At 40.8% G+C, this 16,200-nt stretch overlaps 1 protein-coding gene across 2 annotated transcripts in view; it reads left to right on the forward strand.

Moving 5' to 3' along the window:
- Window positions 1-16,200, forward strand: part of XDH (xanthine dehydrogenase) — a 253,277-nt gene that overhangs the window by 18,393 nt on the left and 218,684 nt on the right. For both annotated transcript variants that reach the window (XR_012774875.1, XM_075496546.1), the window contains exons 11-21: window positions 802-894; window positions 1,665-1,816; window positions 2,774-2,867; window positions 3,717-3,826; window positions 7,712-7,896; window positions 8,425-8,599; window positions 9,050-9,139; window positions 9,790-9,959; window positions 12,490-12,613; window positions 13,031-13,150; window positions 14,713-14,809. Coding sequence is in view for 1 of the 2 variants with exons in the window: in XM_075496546.1 (XP_075352661.1) it covers window positions 802-894; window positions 1,665-1,816; window positions 2,774-2,867; window positions 3,717-3,826; window positions 7,712-7,896; window positions 8,425-8,599; window positions 9,050-9,139; window positions 9,790-9,959; window positions 12,490-12,613; window positions 13,031-13,150; window positions 14,713-14,809 (1,410 nt within the window). In the remaining variant the exon portion in view is untranslated. The remainder of the gene's footprint in view (window positions 1-801; window positions 895-1,664; window positions 1,817-2,773; window positions 2,868-3,716; window positions 3,827-7,711; window positions 7,897-8,424; window positions 8,600-9,049; window positions 9,140-9,789; window positions 9,960-12,489; window positions 12,614-13,030; window positions 13,151-14,712; window positions 14,810-16,200) is intronic.

A 16,200-nucleotide genomic window follows, 5' to 3' on the forward strand; every position in this document is an offset into this window, starting at 1 on the left:
AGAGGAAGAGCTGATGCTCATTATGAGCAGTTGGAAAACTTTCCATGGAGTACTTTATGAGAACAGTGCAAATGTAAACCTCCTTCATGCCATTGCTGTTAAATAGTAGCTTAATCTTCAGGTTGTATGTAGGAACAAATTTTCTTCTCAGGTAGATTAATGTCACAGTGAATGTTTTTGCCTGTTCTGTGCTGTCAGGTGAAAAAAAAAATGCTTATCTAGACCTCTGAGCTTTTGTGCTAGTGTTGTGGAATTTTGAGAAGAGGGAAGTGGCACCGCGTAAAATGTCCTCATAATCGAATAAATTCAGTTGTGAAACCTGTGTTTTGAAAGATTTTTCAGTGAGTAAACTCTCAAGACTTGAAATCTTAGTGTTTTTTCCCCCAAAATATATACTTCTGCGAACATAAGTGCTGAGGAGGAGAGTTCAGACATATTTAGTAATTCTGTTATCCTGAGCAATTGGTTCAGGAGACAATCCCCAAACTTTGTATGGTTCATTGTATTCATTGTTCTTTCCTGAAGGATTATGTACAACAATAGCCAGGTTACACAAGTACTAAACAGTGTATTTAAGGTTATTGTAAGCCTAGAAAGGAGTCTCTAAAACTTCCCTATGAGAATTCTGGTATTAGTGGAAAACAGCTTTTGGTTTGGTATCTCTATGACCTTATACAATCTATGTAACAGATGGTCAATGAACTGACTCTTTAGTAGGCCTGCTGCCATTTCATTGGGAAACAGTTAGCTTAGGCTCTCTGTCACCTGTGTGTAACTGAAGGAGTCTTACTTTTCCTTAAGGTATTGAGATGAGGCTAAAGAACATGTTGTATCCAGTGATAATAGCACCAGCATGGATCTCTGAAATGAATGCTGTTCAGCACACTGAAACAGGTGAGCAAAAAGGAGGCAGAATGCCTATGAAGTGAGTGGGGACTCCACGGAATAATAAAGAGGATATGAAGGAAAATCCCCAGATTAAAAACTCTTCCATGCAGGGAATCAAGTGAGTGATATGTAAAAATAATTTGAGAATCAAAGAGGGCTTTCACTAGGAGGTATATTAGACATTTTATCTGTTTGATGCATGGTGTTTTACATATATTAACTGGGTTAATAATGGGTTTCAGTGGGCCATCTTTTTATTTAGAAAGATTTTGAAGTTAGTAACTGGGGGAAAGATGCTAGATTTGACAGTCTAAGTGACTAAGTGAAGTATTGCATTTATCTTAGTGGTGAAAACAGGTCAACCTTACAAATAGTTAGAAGTAATTAGGACAATGTAGTGCATGTGGCCCAATGCCTAGTAGCACGTTTAAGGTGTGAAAACTGGAGAGGAGTTGGAGTTCACTTCTCAAAGGACAAACTAATACCTATAGGAGAGCAATATCATTCATAATACACTGAGGCAAAAGGGCGGTGGCTTACTGTCATGTGTGAGGCAGTACCACCATGAGCTGTGATTTAAAGGTGAATTTTGTTCTGAGGATGTGATGTTTACATGCAGTGCATACAAAATAGTCTAGTGTGACTGAATGTCTTCTCTAAACCCTGCTGTCTAATTAAACTCAGTGGCATCTGAGCTTTGTAGACACAGTTAGAACCGTCCTCCTGTACCTTGACGTTTGGGAGAACAACAATTCTTTTCATTTGTTTGTTTACAGGGGTCACCTTCGGTGCTGCCTGTACCCTGAGCTCAGTAGAGGAGGTGCTGAGAAAAGTGGTGGCAGAGCTTCCTCCGTACAAAACAGAGGTCTTCCAGGCTGTCCTTGAACAGCTGCGGTGGTTTGCAGGGCCACAGATCAGGAATGTTGCCGTAAGTGACTCAGGAGCATCAGGGACTGGAATCGAAAGCTCAGTCTGAGGAGCTGGCCTGCCTCATACAGTGCTGGTATGCCTTGTGCTTCTCACACGAGAACATTGGCAAACCGAGGCAAAGAAGCTAGTACACATAAACCAACCACAGGAACCGATACCAACATGGGTTGCAGCTGGTGTCTGTGCTACACTGATATCAGAGATTTAGCAAGCAAGGGAAACATGGCAGCTGTCCAGGTCTTCCAATGCTTTTGTCAGGATAAATGGGGGAAACTGTAGTGAGATTTGACTAATTTAACAAAAATGTATTTAGAGTGCTGGACAAACTTCATAGAAGCAGGTGTGTAGATTTTTTTCCAGAACAACTATGGTAGTCATAGTGTTAATGCATCAGATCTGGCAAAATTTTCCTCTAGTTCTAAAGGGAAAGAGGAAGTGGGTTTGGTGTGTTCAAACTGCGTATACTAAAAGAAAAAAATATCAAGCAAGCAGATGAACCAACCTACCAAACATAAAATTTTGTTCCACAAGATACTGTGCCATACATTTGTATTGCAGCCAAAAAACTTGGGTTCCTGAATGTTACTGAAAAGATGCTCTGTACTTTCACAGATCTTCCCTTAATTGCAGCTACAGTGATTGAATTTTGGTATTGTTGGACATACGTGGTTTGAGCATAAGGTAGTTTTGATGCATTACCCAAAGACTGTTCCTAAAACTGTTTCAGGCAAACGTTAAGTGTTGACTGGGACGGCAACTGATTTCATGGGTTTTACGTTTTCCCACTTCATTAAAGGCCTAAAATTGCTGAGTGAGCAAAAAGAATTTATCAAAGCAAACTTAAGCAGAGCTGACCTCTAGTACACTGTGTATGGAGTAATGCAGGATTACAAGATGTTATGGCTGTATCTTCAGGTTTTTTAATATTTATCTGATGCATATATTATCACTCTAGGCCCTTGGTGGGAACATAATGACAGCAAGCCCAATTTCTGACTTAAATCCTGTGTTAATGGCAAGTGGAAGCAAACTGACTCTGGTATCGAATGGTAAGTTACTCGCATTTCCTTGTGGCACTGAGGGGAGTGGGATAGTCAACAGTCCTCTGTCATGGATTGTTAGGTCAGGTCAGAACTTGAAAGTGGAAGTTAACATTATGAAAAAAAGGCTTAGTTTGAGTCTTCAGGGGTTTTCCCCTTTTTGAGGCTGAAGTCCTAAGGCTAGGCCTAAGGTTAGCTTCCTAAAGAATTTTGAACTTCTGTGCCAGAATGAATCTCTGGTACTGTGTATGTACTTACAGACATGTCCTTGTGAAGAGCTGGTTGAAGATGTCTTTTCATGAAAAACAATAGGCATGAAATTGTTTCTGTCACTATCATACTTTGATCCTTGTAGATTTTTCAGTTAAAGATTGAAACTGTTGTGGTTTTTTTTTTTTTTTTTTTTTCCTATGAAGAAAGCCAAATGTCTCAATTTGTATTTGCTCTTAGGAACAATTTTTTTGAAATAGGATCCTTGAAGTAAGTGAACTGTCACATCACTGACTTTCTCTTGTACTGGTTTGTGTGCAGGCTAAGGAAAAGGGAAAGAGGGAATGACACTGGGATGTTGGAAACTGGTTCACCTGGAGGCTCAGTTTTAATTAGATAAAGGAGGAGGGAGGACTCTTTGATCAGTTCCTGTGCAAATAAAACTTCATATGTAGGCAGAAGCTGTCATAGATTCCATAAGGACCAAAGTAAATCTGAGAAAATCCTTCCTGATTTGGTGAAAGAGGGTGGAAAAATGAAAACTGATATATCAAGAGTGATTTGTGTAGGTTGAAGCTCTTTCACACATACTATTGCCATTCTTCCTCTGAGTTATTCATCCACCATTGATCTCTCCTTGCTCTACAGAGGGCAAAAGGACTATCATGATGGATGAGAAGTTTTTCACCGGATACAGAAAGACAATAGTTAAGCCTGAAGAAATACTTCTCTCTGTTGAAATACCCTACAGCAAAAAGGTAAGCTTGTAGGAAAAGACTTCAATATCCATGGAGCTAAAATGCTGTTATTTGAGTGTTATTTTCAATGTTAGGCACTTTTTTCCTTGGAGACTGACCTCCAGATGCTTATGTAGTCCCAAGTGGACCAGGAAGCAAGTAAATTATTTGGTGAAAACCTAGCAACATACTCTTTTTGACAAGCAAGGGGAGCTGGGCTCTATCATGAAGTACAGTAAGCCCAAGAAGTTTTCTAGTGCAAGAAATATAAATTTCACTTTATTACCTGGAGCTTTTTGAGTGCCTTCGGTAATGATGAAAGGTGACAAAGTGATGTTCCCAGAGGTCTAAGTTCTGTTTTCAAAATAGTACAGCAAAGATTCCAGCAGTTCCTGAAGTAAAGTGAAGTTAAGGTTCCTGAGGTTCCAGTTTAATTTCTGTGAACTGAAATGGGCAAAGAAATGGGAAAAAGTGTGTACAGATAAGAGGGAAATTCAGTTTCTGTATCCTTGCCTTGCAAGACCAAAACCACAAGGACTGATTATTAGGGCATTTTGGCAATGTGGACTTACAACTTCAAATGAGCCTGCAAAACTTCCTTCAAATACAAGAATGAACACTTCTGTAGCAGCCTGAACCATAACTGATTCAGAGTGTACAAGAGGTAAAACTCTCTTTTTTTTTTTTTTTTTTCCCTTGGGGGCTGAGAACATCAGACTGTAATTGTATGGCTGTGAAGGTATTTACCTTTTTAGGGCTTGAGGCTACAAGTTATAAGATGCAAGGATTCACAGTGTAGTGACACATTTTCTTTATAAATGGAAAACGCTGATTTACTTGAAATGCCATCATATTATGGGATAGAACCAATAAATCCTTTGTCTATCTGATTTTTGTATCTAACTATTAAAGGATTTTATTTTATGGTGGCTTTTTTACAGCTATTTTATTTATGGTGTTTTTCCATCTATTTCTGAGCGATTCTTCTTTGATCTTGTGATAATTGCAGGAAGCATCACTTTCTGCCAAAATGAGAAACATGCTTGAGGTAGTCAATGGAAAACACCATACTCCTCCATCCATATGACAGTCATATGGCAATTTCACAAAACAAACAAACGTTTACCAGCAGGGCAATGGCTTCATCCCTAGGTTATATGCAGCTCATTGATCTGAAAAACTACTTTTGAACAACAACTTTGAAAAACAACTTTTGAACTCTCTACTTCATGGTTTCTTGGCTGATCTTTGCTCACAAACATGAAGTCAGAGAGACTAAAGTTCTTCAGGGAATGTCTGAAGGTGATGGCATGTGGCAGGCAAAGTCTTCTGGAACTGTGATTTCCTCACAACTGGAAGCAGGGCAGCATCAGCACACAGCTAGATCGAATTTTTAGGTTTATGTTTGTTTAAAACTGGTGCTACCTCTTGCATTGATGTGACCTATCACACCAAGGTAGGAGCACATTAAGAAATCCACAGGCTCTAAAAGATTCATAGCCAACCTGGCCAAACAACAGAAAGAATTAGACTAAAGAAGTTTAGCAGTTTACATGATTCAGTGTTACTGTAGGGGGACTGAGCTCAGGGTAGGCTTTATCACAGAGAGGCTGTTACGGGAGAGGAGGTAACACCTTTTTCTCCTGCTAGTTTGTGTGTCAGATATTTAAGATATTCAGGGAATAAAGATTTTTGAGTCTATACTTGTAAGGGCATTGCAGCTGAGCAAAGACAGTATTTAGAAAAGGAAACAGCTCACTGGATTAAAGATAAAATATAAGCAGATTCCAGAAAAGAAAACTTCGTAGCTTTTTGTATATAACAAGATATTCCTAGTACAGGATGTATCCTTTATTTAATAACCTTCTTTCTCTTCTGGACTATAAAAACATTTCTTGTGTTCCAGATAACGTTCACAAATATTATGCACCACTTCAGTTATTACTTAGTGACCATCAGTTTTTCATGTCCTTTCCCTTGCATACATCTTTCTCTATCACATTTGTCACTGTTACTTAATTTTTATGATACTAGTATTCTGCATCATATAGACATTTACTGGTTTTCAAATAGAAAAGCCTGACAACACAACGGCTATTGTTGGAAAACAATCTTAACCTACTGTTTGCTCAGTATTGCCATCACAGGCTCATAGTATTACAATTTTTGCCCTGCTGAAGAGACCGAAAGCAGTCATGAAGTCTTACTTCATCCTTTTAATTGGTATCCTCCAACCTTCATCCATTATTGATCTCTATATTCCACAGTGGTGGACTGAAAAAATTGACATGGAAACAATGTTTTTGCAATTGTGAATACTGCCTATGAATCTTTTTGAGCCTGTGGATTTCTTAATGTGCTCCTACCTGGTGTTGCATTTTGTCCAGAAGGGGAGAGGGGAGACTAATCTAGGTCCCTAGTATGCAGCCCTTAAGAGTAAGGGTTGCTTGGTCTTCCTGTGAGAATAATTAACACCTAGAAACTTTCACTGTGATAGTTTAGAGGGGACATGCTCTGTTGTTTTACCAAGAGGCAGGGTAGACATGGGCAGCTGATGTGATGGTTACCTTCCCTACACTCCTAGTGAGGAAAAATAGTGAGTGCTTTTTCTCCCACGGGACTGTGTACCAAGAAAACTAGTGTCTTGCAAGGAGTAGAGGCAAATATTGCCCTCTTGTTGCAATCGTGTTATTGGAAATCTTCTCTGAAGTGTGCAGTAAGAGAAGAGGCTGCTTTTTCTCCTCTTTGAAAGCTAATTGGTTTAACAAGCAGAGTGGCAGAATGTCCTCATTGGGAGGATGCTATTGATGCTCCTCTGCTATTATCTGCTGGCTGCCCACTAATTACTTGAATTCAGGAAATGAAACACACCCTTCAGTTATATCTCCAGGAACAAGTTCTCGATGTACAAAAGGGGCCTCTTGTGAAACTGTTCTCATTGCCAACAACAGAGGAATTGTTCTTTACAATAATGAAAGAATTGCTGTCCACTTCTGATTAGAAATAATTAATGGAACAGACTGCTGTGCTGTGCAGAGTCACTTGGCTAAGCTATTAGAGAAGAAACCTGGCAGAAAACTCTCCAGAAGGGCCGTGCAAAGACATCGGATCCGATTCCTTTCTTAGTCTGCAGGATGCCTGAACAGCAATTTGTCATAATCTACATGACAGGCAAGGGGAAAAACTGGCTGTACTGTGACTCCAGGGTGACACCATCACTCGGTGTATACTGGTAGAGTGTTAATCTCATATTTACTGCAACTCTTCATAGGATTGCTGCTGAGTTTTGTGACTTGTAGTTGCTGGTGCATTTAAAAGAATTTCCTCACTCTGTGGAGACCAGCAGAGGATTCAGGATAGTTACTGAGAATTGTATTTGCAGTAACAGATTGAAATTGTCTTATATTAATTAGTCTGGTCTGTTCTAGAACTATGAGACATTTGTGGTTATTGATTTCAGTTCTTGCAGAATTCAAAGACTTCTGAAGGGAAGGGGTTTAGGATATGAGTTTTACAGATTAGGCTTCCAGCTTAGCAGCCTGGAGGAAGAAAAAGTTGCTGAGGAACTGTAAGCTTGTTTATGTACAAAAATCTGTCCTGGTTCTTCCTCTCAAGATAAGAAAAAAATGTGACAGGTACGAGCAGATCCCTGTCAAAGCTAATTTCCCACACAGTCCTAGGTTGGTTAATAACCACGGATCTAATTAATCAGAATTAATCATTGAATCATGTGAAAATATACAGCGCTGCCTGAACAAACATGTGCTGCTTGGCCCTGCAAGATGAATCAACCAGATAGTTCCCTGGAATAGCTCATCCATGTAGAGATAGGTTAACAGCTTGTGCATATTTATACTCCAAAGCATGCCAAGGTAGAGAATAAAGAAATATTTTCCTGTCTTCTAGGGTGAATACTTCTCAGCTTTCAAGCAGGCTTCCCGTCGGGAGGATGACATTGCTATTGTGACCTGTGGGATGAGAGTCCTGTTCCAAGATGGCACGAGCCGAGTAGAGGAGATAAAACTAAGCTATGGAGGAATGGCTCCTACAACTGTCCTGGCGCTAAAAACTTGCCAGGAGCTCACTGGCAGGTAGGAATTTTTCTGTGATAGAAAGGCTGTCTAATGGAATGGTGCTGATTTTTACGGGAGCAGTTCAAATACCCTAAATCCTCTCTGATAGTACACAGAAGGAGAAAGGGGAAGAAGTGTAGCTGCACTGCTGCAGCAGTCTGCGTTTTGTGTGATGCCTTGCTTCCTCCAGTACTCCTTACCCTCAAAGATCCGTGTTAGTCTCTCATTCAGAGAGCCATTTCCTTGCTAAATTCACTCATCTGTTGAAGTGGGCAGAAGCTAGATGTGGGCATGACCTACAAAACTGATTTTCTTTCAAACTGGACTGAGAAATCTGTGCTCTTATCATTTAATAGCTTTCCCACAACTTTAGAAAAGATGACATGAGCCCAAGATAAGAGCGAAGCTGACACATATACTATAAACAGAGATGGAACAGGTGCCTGTTGCTTGAGAGCTTGTGGGGCTGCCATGTGAGAAGAGTTAGTCTCCCCGGTGATATTTAGGGCTGAGCAAGGGCTCTGTGTCACCTTTGTTCCCTTGCAGAGACTGGAATGAGAAGCTGCTGCACGATGCCTGCCGCTTACTGGCGGGTGAGATGGATCTGTCTCCTTCTGCACCTGGTGGGATGGTGGATTTCCGACGCACGCTCACGCTCAGCTTCTTCTTCAAGTTCTACCTGACGGTCCTTCAGAAACTGAGCAAGAACCACAATGGCACTGTGAGTCAGAAGGGGAGGCGGGTTTGGGGAAGGAGGGACCTGTATGTGCTGTCTCGGTGGGGAAGGCATGGGGAGGGTTCAGATTCAAGCAGAGTCATACCTGATAACAAACTCCGTGTTGCAATAGCAGCCAGAGCTACTCTGGCTTACCTGCATGACAGTGACTAGTGTGTCTTCCCACTTGCTTCCTGGTGGCATCCCCACCATGCTGTGGAACGATGCTGATCTGTGGGTTCACAGGAGGATTCCTGGACTTCTCCCCTTCGTTGCATTACAACTGCTCTCATGGGTCTGTGCCTAATCTTTGCACAGAGCCTGAGCCCTGTTTGCCTTTCACCCAGTAAAAGATGAATTATCTTCACTGGAGAATGGAGAATATCCTGGGCTGCTGGGGAATGTGAGAAAGGGACTGACAAGGAAGATGACTGTTCTTTAATATGTCTCTGGCAGAACAATCTGTGTGAGCCCATCCCCTCGAACTACATCAGTGCTACAGAGCTGTTTCACAAAGATCCCATTGCAAATGCCCAGCTCTTCCAAGTAAGTAGCAGTACCTGCATGGTGTAGACCCGGGCTTCTCTGTAGCTCAAACTGTGCTTCTTATCTTGTCATCTCCCTGAGTATGGACAACAAGTGAACTTATATAATGCGATTCCTGATGCTTGTATTTGGGTCCAAGTCCCTTCCTTGCTTTAGGATACAACATTCTTTTATTGCCCAAGACTGGTCCTGACGTGTACAGCTTCAAAAAAAGCGCTGCACTTTCCTCCTGCAGCCAGCTCCATATCCAAACTGAAATTGCCCTTCTGCTTTCCCTACAGCCTGCCTTTCTTTGCATCTCTCAGGCTTCAGATTCAGGATATAACTTCTTCCTTATTTCTCTGTTAATGACCTGTTCTCTTCAGCTCTGAGAGTAGAAGCTAGCTTCAGAACTTGAACCTTTTATGCAAGCTGTCACATCAAACCCTTCTCTTCCATAGCAGTTTCAAAAAACAAATCTCTTTCGCTTCATTCTCTACAGCCCCCTCTGTGTAGCCACTCCATCTTGTTTACCTTCCTTTCCCACAGGACTGAGCCCCCATCCCATTCCCCATCTCACTAGAATGTCTCATGGTGCCTTTTGGTCTCACATCAATGCTTCTGCCCCCTGCAATATGAGCAGTAGTAGTCAGTCATGTGTTTTACTCCAGGAAGTGCCCAGGGGGCAGGCAGTTGAAGATATGGTGGGCCGGCCTTTGATGCACGTTTCAGCAGCCAAACAAGCATGTGGAGAAGCTGTTTACTGCGATGACATCCCTCACTATGAGAATGAGCTGTATCTAACGCTGGTGACCAGCACCAAAGCCCATGCTAAGATCCTGTAAGTGTTGCTTCTGAGTTTCAGATGTTGGAAGCATCCAGTGCCTGGTGGCTTAGAAAACATTGACCTGTCATGTTGTGGGTAAGGGGAAAGGTTTTTGCATTAGTGGGAACTCCAGTTCATTGCACATTGTTACATGAAGGCGAGCTGTATGTGTTACAGCTGCCTTGCAGGTCTGCATCAGTGGGAATATGAGGGAATTAACATCAAACTTGGAGCTTTGCTGAAGCACAGAGCCCTCAGCCCTAGGCAACCTTCTTGCATGTTCCATCTCTTATACTCAAGCACGCAGGATTAAAAAGGTAGGAGAGCACCACAATGTCTGAGGAGATGTCATTTTAATCACTAACCAGAGCATGCAGCTTGAACACGCTCTTTCCTATCTGCCTAAAAATTTAGGTTGTAACATGCAGTTCTGCCACAGCACTCCGGCTGGTGAGTCAGCTGTGTGTGTACTATCTTCTGGTTTTTGCCTTGCGTGGTGCTTGCTTGCACTGGCTACGATCAAGCCCTCTGCATAACAGTCCTATGTGAGTTAGCTTCAGCTATTAGATGTAGACCTGTTTGTGCTTAGCTGTAGCAAAGTGAATAGGTCAGTATTTGGAAGTGCAGCTGTCTCTGAAATCACCTTGTTCATGCAGGGCGTGACTGATGTATAATTTATAACAATAGTGACTAACCAACTCTAAAACGCCTATCCTGGCAGGTAATGCCATCTACATTCTCATAGGAGTTTTAATGCTTTTATATTGCAGGACTGACTGCCCCCCACAATCCCTAATTGTGCTTACATTGTGGTGGCTCTGCAGGCTCTCATCTGCCCTCAGCTGCTTTGATGTGGGACACTGTTACGTTACCTCGTCTCATCCTCAGTAGCCTTGCGATGTGCTGTTTGTTCCTTAGGCAATACTTCCTGCCTATTTAGGTTTCCTTTCCAGAGGTTTCCCACAGCGGTCTAACATGGGACAGGCAGCATGGTGGTCATGGATGCACAGATGTAGTAGTCAACTCCCAGGTTATGAAAGAAATTGCTCTGTCATCATAGTTAAATCTTAGGTGTTGCAACGTGGTCACTGAGTGCTGCAAACACATAAGCATTGTTACTACTACCAGTGCAGACGGGGCAATACAGAAAGCATCAGATCTATGCCTGTGACCACAATATGCAGTATTTTCTAGCAGCTGCTGTACACATTCTCTTGCATTTGTGTTGTGCACTCACGTGTCAAGCTGTGAGCCTGTACTGTTCTGTAGAGGAAGTAGTAGAATATTTCATCAGGTGACAGAAGTATCTCAGCCTATGATTTTGTCAGTCAAAATATTGGCTCTGAAAACTTCCACTTCACTCGAGTCAGATTTTGACCACCAAGTGTAAATTAGAAATCATCTGCCTCTGTGTTTCTAACAAAGGGAAAACTGTCAGGGGATTGTTTCTGAGGCATTACTGCAGAAGCGCGGGAAAGTGAACTTTCCAAAGAAAAACAGCATTGTTTTCAGGTCCTGCTGTCAAAGAGTTCATGTGGGAAAGTTCATTCATACATTTAATGTCTCTTTAAAAAAATCTGTAGCTCACTGGGATGCATAAACAGCTACTTTCAGGCACAGTTTGTATCGGAGTTTCAGGAATCTAAACAAGCATGCTGAAAAAATTGCAGCAATTTACAGAAGACAATAAATCATTCAGCAGAAACAAAGCCACAGCTTTTCTATTCACAACAGTTCCTTTGTAAAGCAAGCCAATTACATAGCCAATGTACAAAATATTGCAAAAGGAGCTTGAAAGTAGTTTTAATATATTTTTATTAAGTGCTCCATATAAAAATTAATTTATATTGCACTTTTCTAGTTACTTTGTCCTGCTTGTCACTTAGTTTTAAATCTGTGTATGATTCAAACAGACAAGCATTTTGGTTAGATACCTCTTTTGCTGATTACCAAAGAAAGCCTTTCATGAAGTTTTTTTGTCTTTTGGAGCGTCATTTCTTTTGCATCCTTTTAAATACCCTGGAGCTTCCTTGTAACTGATACTCAACATCATCTCCCTGACTCGCAGCCACAATTTTCTCTAGAGGTGAACCCACAGTAGATGATATGTGTCTGCAGTAAAATTTCATGTTTATCAATAGGCAGGGGAGAATCTTGCCTTCACAGAATCATGGCAGCTAAGACGACAGTGGAGGCATACCATCACTAACACCAATCTATCTTTGTGAAAGGTGTCAAAGGATCTTCAGTACATGTGGTGATTGGATCAAGTTCAGATATGTTTTGGGGAAAAGATGTGTGATACAGTATAGTCCAAAGAAGCAGACTGATGATCAGACTCACAGGATTCAGATTATCATATAGATCCCAAATGATTTTAGTCTAATATGTTGCCCTCTCTGCCTTGGTCTTGCATGATATTCGTGTGACAAACTCCTTCTCTTTTGCATAGCCAGACTTCAGGGAATCAGGCCTGAAAATGTATAGCGCTGACAAAAAGAAAATGAGAAATAATAACGCTGCCTCTCCTCCTGTCTTTCTTTAGTTCTGTAGATGCATCTGAAGCCCAGAGTGTTCCTGGGTTTGTGTGTTTTGTCTCCGCCAAGGATGTTCCTGGCAGTAACATCACTGGCATCGCTAATGATGAGACTGTCTTTGCTGAGGATGTGGTATGTTGTTAAAAATAGCTTTTTTCAATCATACTGCTTAGGAGATAAGATTTCTCTCATTGTCCAGTGGATTCTTCTCCCTTATACAGAGATAAATCCTAACTGCACTGGAGTCAATAGAAATCTTGGTGCCAAATTCAGTAAGGCCTGAGTCCCTTTTGCCCCGTACCCCTCTCCTCTGTGTTATCTGCACCGCTCTCCTCTAAGCTGCAGGCCACTGGGACAGACAGGCTCTGTCGCTCAGTTACTGTCCAAAGTTGTTTGTGATTGTTTTCCCTTGACTGGTTTTAAATAGACTGGTCTGAACAGACAAATGAAAAACTGCACAAAAGGAATAGATGAAGAGAATTATCATGAGCCTCTCAGTTACTGCATATATACACACCAAATGATGGTGGGTCCTAATCTTGCCTGTAGGTCACTTGTGTTGGTCATATCATCGGTGCAGTTCTTGCAGACACACAAGAACATTCCAGAAGAGCGGCTAAAGCTGTGAAGATTAAGTATGAAGAGCTCAAACCTATTGTCACAATTCAGGTAAGATGGCTCACATCTGCTTCTGCAGTTAGCTTGGGACCCCCTGATGTCTAATTAACTTCTATTCTCACACATGCGGTTATTTAGTCACATATTTTGTTAGTCTTTGTGGATGCAGCAGGATATGGATAGAAGGAATAATTTGTATGTTTAAAGAGGACACACCTTTGATGTGGTACTGATTGGGAATACATTAACTTGTTCTGTGTTATTTAAAGCCAAAACAAATAAACCAAACGCTGGTAGATATATTGTGCTTGGCACAAATTTGTTTAACAGGGTTACTGTCAGTTACATTTTTATCCACAGGTGCTTGCTTTCAATATTCTCTGTTATGACCCTGCTGGCTTCATTGGTGTTCATTCATTCTTCATTCTCTGATTTATAACACTCAATAATAAGGTGTGAAAATGTCTTTTCTAGCTCTGTCACTGCACTGCTTCTCTGAGATTTCTGCAGACCACTTGTCTAGTTTCTAAGCTGATGAAATTAATTTTCAGGAGTTCACTCTCCACTGTGAACATTTCCACTGACTGTATGGACACAGCCCTTAAGTAGCTTTTCTCAAAGCTGAAGAAATTAATCTCAACAATTTGTGATCATTTCATGCTTTTTTTTTTAACTAGAAGGCTTGTTGACAAGATTTCCTTATGTGACAGTAAAAGCAAATGATAATATCTAATAGACCATTCACATCTAGAAATGAGAAAAAAAATGTATGAAGCCATTCTTATTGGGGAGAAATTAGAACCATGGGATTCTAATTAATTTTTTTTAAGTGTCAGTATTTCATACTATGTATTTTGTAATGCGAATTGTATTCATGCAAATACAAAGAGTCTGTGCATTGTCTAGTACAGACATTGGTACTGTCATCTCTGGACAGAGGTTTTGGTTTGTTTCTATGATTTGTGGCTTCACAAACAATGTGTGAGAACTTTTCCTTTTCTGAGGCTTCTAGTTGTTTATTCAACCAGGGAAGATGAGAGTGGAGCCAAAAATGTGCTGATTTTTTGTTGTTGTTGTTTGATCATTCTGTGTTTTTTTTTCATTATGGAAAGCTTCAGTTTTGGCAAAAGTGAAATGTGTTTGTAAAACTTCCCCAAGAAAGATTATTCTATGTTAGCTGAGAAGTGAACTATTTCTGCCGAAGTTCTCATCCCATCTGAGATTTAGTTTCTCCTTCTGTCTCTTTTCTTTTAATCTTTTTCTTTTTGTTTTTCTTCTTCTTTTCCTTTTTCCCCCCTTCTGGGCCACAGACTATAGTTAGCATAAGTTGTAAGTCATAGCTCTGGTGGCTACAGACCTTGATGTTCTGGGTCCGTAACGTAAAATGGGTACAAGGAGCAATCTAAGATTGTCCAATTATGGTGTTTACTGTGAAATTACTGTGTTGCCAAAAATTATTTTGTACTGCTTTAAGTCAAGTCCCTTGGCTATTATGATAGTTAGTGTCTGATAAGTTCTTGTCCTTTTTATCTTGGATATTTCTTCTTCAGTCAGAGGAAGCTTTGTTTTCACTCTGCTTCCACAAAATTTCATTGTGTCATTATGTTTCCTAGGAAGCTATTGAGAAACAATCCTTTCTTAAGTCTATAAAGAGGATTAATAAGGGAGATGTGAAGAAAGGATTTGAAGAATCTGATCACATTTTGGAAGGTGAGAATAAGCATTAATACTTCATTAATACTAGGATAGTTTGTGACAAAAGAAGTCAAGCTGTCAGCCTCCTTTTTATGCATATGATACTGAACTCATGAAAGGCAGGCTTGTGGGGCTAAATTAACTTCATATTAAGTTTCAACTAACTGTTTATATACAAATAGCTTGTGAAAGACTTAATTTCAGTTTCAAACAGATTTGCTGTGCCCCTGTAAACACTCTCTTCTAATGTAAGGACACATTTTTCTTAAGCAAATATTCCACAAAGTGTTTTTTTCCTGAAACATGTCCATATAGGAGCTTTTCCCTGTCCAGACGTCATCCGGTCTGAATCTTACAGACAGTCAATTTCCTTTAACCTGGTATATGACTGTATCTTATGAAAATGGGACATACATGCGTCTGAAAACCTGATCCACCAACACTGGTGGCTATAGGTATTGTAAAGAACATGGCACTGCCCTGTAACACTTTCTCAACATGGATCGTTGGTTTGTCTTTGAGGATAGGGTTTTTTTGGTGTGCTTCTTGGTTTCATTCAGTTGGAGTCTGCCAAGGGGGTTATAGAGACATGGGTAAACACAGCAATTATCAACAACTGTTTAAAACCTCTATGAGTTAGGAGGGGAGCCAGAGCTGTGAACTGGACTCTGTCAGACCCATGTCATTGCTTGGTGTGTGTATCACTGATCAATAGCTCCTGAGAGGAAGAGTCTCAAACATCAGACCTTTGGAGAACTATGTATTTATCAGTAAGAGGGTGTTGTATCCCTCTTACAGATCTGAGAGGAAAGTTAAATCAGTTACAGACACAAAGCCTGGTGTGAAGGGATTATTCTCAAAGATCACAGAGAAGCATGCCCCCCTTACCTCCCCATGGGGGAAGGGGAGAGTTATTTAACTGAAACACCCATTTCCAGGTCTGTAATTTGTTGTATTTTGGTATGCATTGCTGAGACTTTCCTCTGCAGTCAGCGCTTGGTGCTGGCGCTTCAAAGGTGTCCTAAGCTGTTGTTAACTGTTTCTTATAGTGTACCATACTATACAAAATGAAAACACTGTGCCAGGCAAGGCAGAAATTGTTCTGAGCTAGAAGAACAGGTTATTTAAAAGGATGCAATACTGTGTGAATGCCAGGCCAGCCCCCTCGAGGAGACAAGAGAAAGGCTCCTGCTCTGTACCAGAGTAGGCGTTGTCTCATGCAAATGTGCATTTCTCACTGATGTACTTCATGAAGGCAGCTATTTTGTTGTTGCTGAATTGAATAAAAGGAAGAGAGGAACAGGATTTTGAGAACTGCTCTGAATATTAATTTTCATGGCAGCTGAATAGACCAGGGCCATGACTGAGAAAGGAGGATGATTCTGACATAATAGTGTGTAGCATGA

This window comes from Mycteria americana, chromosome 3 (genome assembly GCF_035582795.1).
Source record: "Mycteria americana isolate JAX WOST 10 ecotype Jacksonville Zoo and Gardens chromosome 3, USCA_MyAme_1.0, whole genome shotgun sequence".
Classification (NCBI taxonomy): Eukaryota; Metazoa; Chordata; class Aves; order Ciconiiformes; family Ciconiidae; genus Mycteria; species Mycteria americana.